General features: G+C 34.8%; 1 protein-coding gene across 1 annotated transcript in view; it reads left to right on the forward strand.

Annotated features, from left to right (window-relative positions):
- Positions 1-633: 633 nt before the first annotated feature.
- LOC107660904 (protein diaphanous homolog 1-like) overlaps positions 634-1482 on the forward strand; it is a gene marked incomplete at its 5' end in the record, with an annotated part of 104365 nt that continues 103516 nt past the window's right edge. The window contains one exon of the mRNA XM_016450342.1: positions 634-779. Coding sequence (XP_016305828.1) covers positions 634-779 — 146 coding nt within the window. The remainder of the gene's footprint in view (positions 780-1482) is intronic.

The following is a 1482-nucleotide window of genomic DNA, read 5'->3' on the forward strand; positions in this document are numbered from 1 at the left end:
ACTTTTTGCATTTTAAAAAACAGGCAAAATAGTATCGATTTAGGCTGTCAGCCTTTATGATCAGCTATAAAAAAGATAATTATGATTATTGACGAGATGTTCTATATCAGCTTCTGTTGTTTTGTATTGAATGTGATGGAGGATGTGTGTGTAAGTATCTCAGATGTTTCTGCTGCTTTACTCTTGTCTCGACTTGAAAAGGTTCCTCAGAGGAGCCGTATTTCAGGATTGATCTGGAATTTCCTTCAATGCCTTTTGTTCTTGTTGATTGACAGACTCGATGAAATAAACACATAAAGACAATTAAAATTGAGATGATATCAGTTTATTGTTCCCAGCAGAGCATGTTCTGTCAATTAAACGGTTTCTGTGTTCAGAATGAAATACTGGCATGCTATTTACTGCACAGTGTGCACTGCAAATGGAAGGTCAGATTTGCATTCTTCTTGTTATATTCTACGTCTTTGCCAAATGCAGTAAGACATTTGAGTCCATGCATGCTAAAAACTCATAAACTGTGCATGTAGGATGTTAGTATGCCATTCTGAACATGCAGTGACTAAGACACAGAGTGTAAAATCCTCCAATGTGTTTTTGCTGTGTTCTGAGCTTTGACCTTTGACCCTGTGTCAGCTGGAGCGCTTCACCAGCATGCGGACGAAGAAGGAGAAGGAGAAGTCGGGCACGATGGGAATCAGACACTCGTCAGCCGCCCAGTATGAAGTGCCGTCCCAGAGCGCCTCGCTGAACGAGCTGTCAGACGAGTCTGTGCTGGAGCTGTTTGAGCAGATGCTGGTGAGTGTGTGTGTGTGTGTACCTGCTTAACCATATTTTGGGAACAAATTTGTATCCATAAGTGAGCTAAACCTGACAAAATCTCCATAAACCTCATTTTGGGCCCATTCCCATTTATAAAATCGGTAAGGATGTGTTTGTACCCATAAGTGAGCTTAACCTGACAAAATCTCCATAAACCCCATTTTGGACACATTCTCATTTGTAAAACTGGTAAATAAAGATTTTTTTGCAACTGGAAAAATGCAGAAAGTTTTCTGTTAGGCTTATGGTTTGGATTAGGTTATAGTATTTATAATTAGCTGTATAAGAAATATATATAAAAACAATAAAGTCTATGCAGTATTCCAATTTAGCTAAGTAAACGTGTTTAAAACATTGCCGTTTTCATTTCTGATTCATTTGAATATGTATGTATTTGTTTGTTTGTGTGCCTGGTTTAAAATATACGTAACGCTTTTTTGGCGTATCTAATTTATAAAAAATAAAAAATAATAATAAAACATACATAAATGATAAAAAATTTAAATATCCAAGAAATTATATTCATGATAAGCAGTAAGCACACTTTTTGGTTGAACTTATTAATTCATAAAAAAAAAAAAGAATTGTCATAATTTTATACCACAGTACACTTTCATAGTATAAAATTATTAATCTTAAAAAAAAATAAAAAAAATAAATATA

Source organism: Sinocyclocheilus anshuiensis, unplaced genomic scaffold (assembly GCF_001515605.1).
Source record: "Sinocyclocheilus anshuiensis isolate Anshui unplaced genomic scaffold, SAMN03320099.WGS_v1.1 scaffold1647, whole genome shotgun sequence".
NCBI lineage: Eukaryota > Metazoa > Chordata > Actinopteri > Cypriniformes > Cyprinidae > Sinocyclocheilus > Sinocyclocheilus anshuiensis.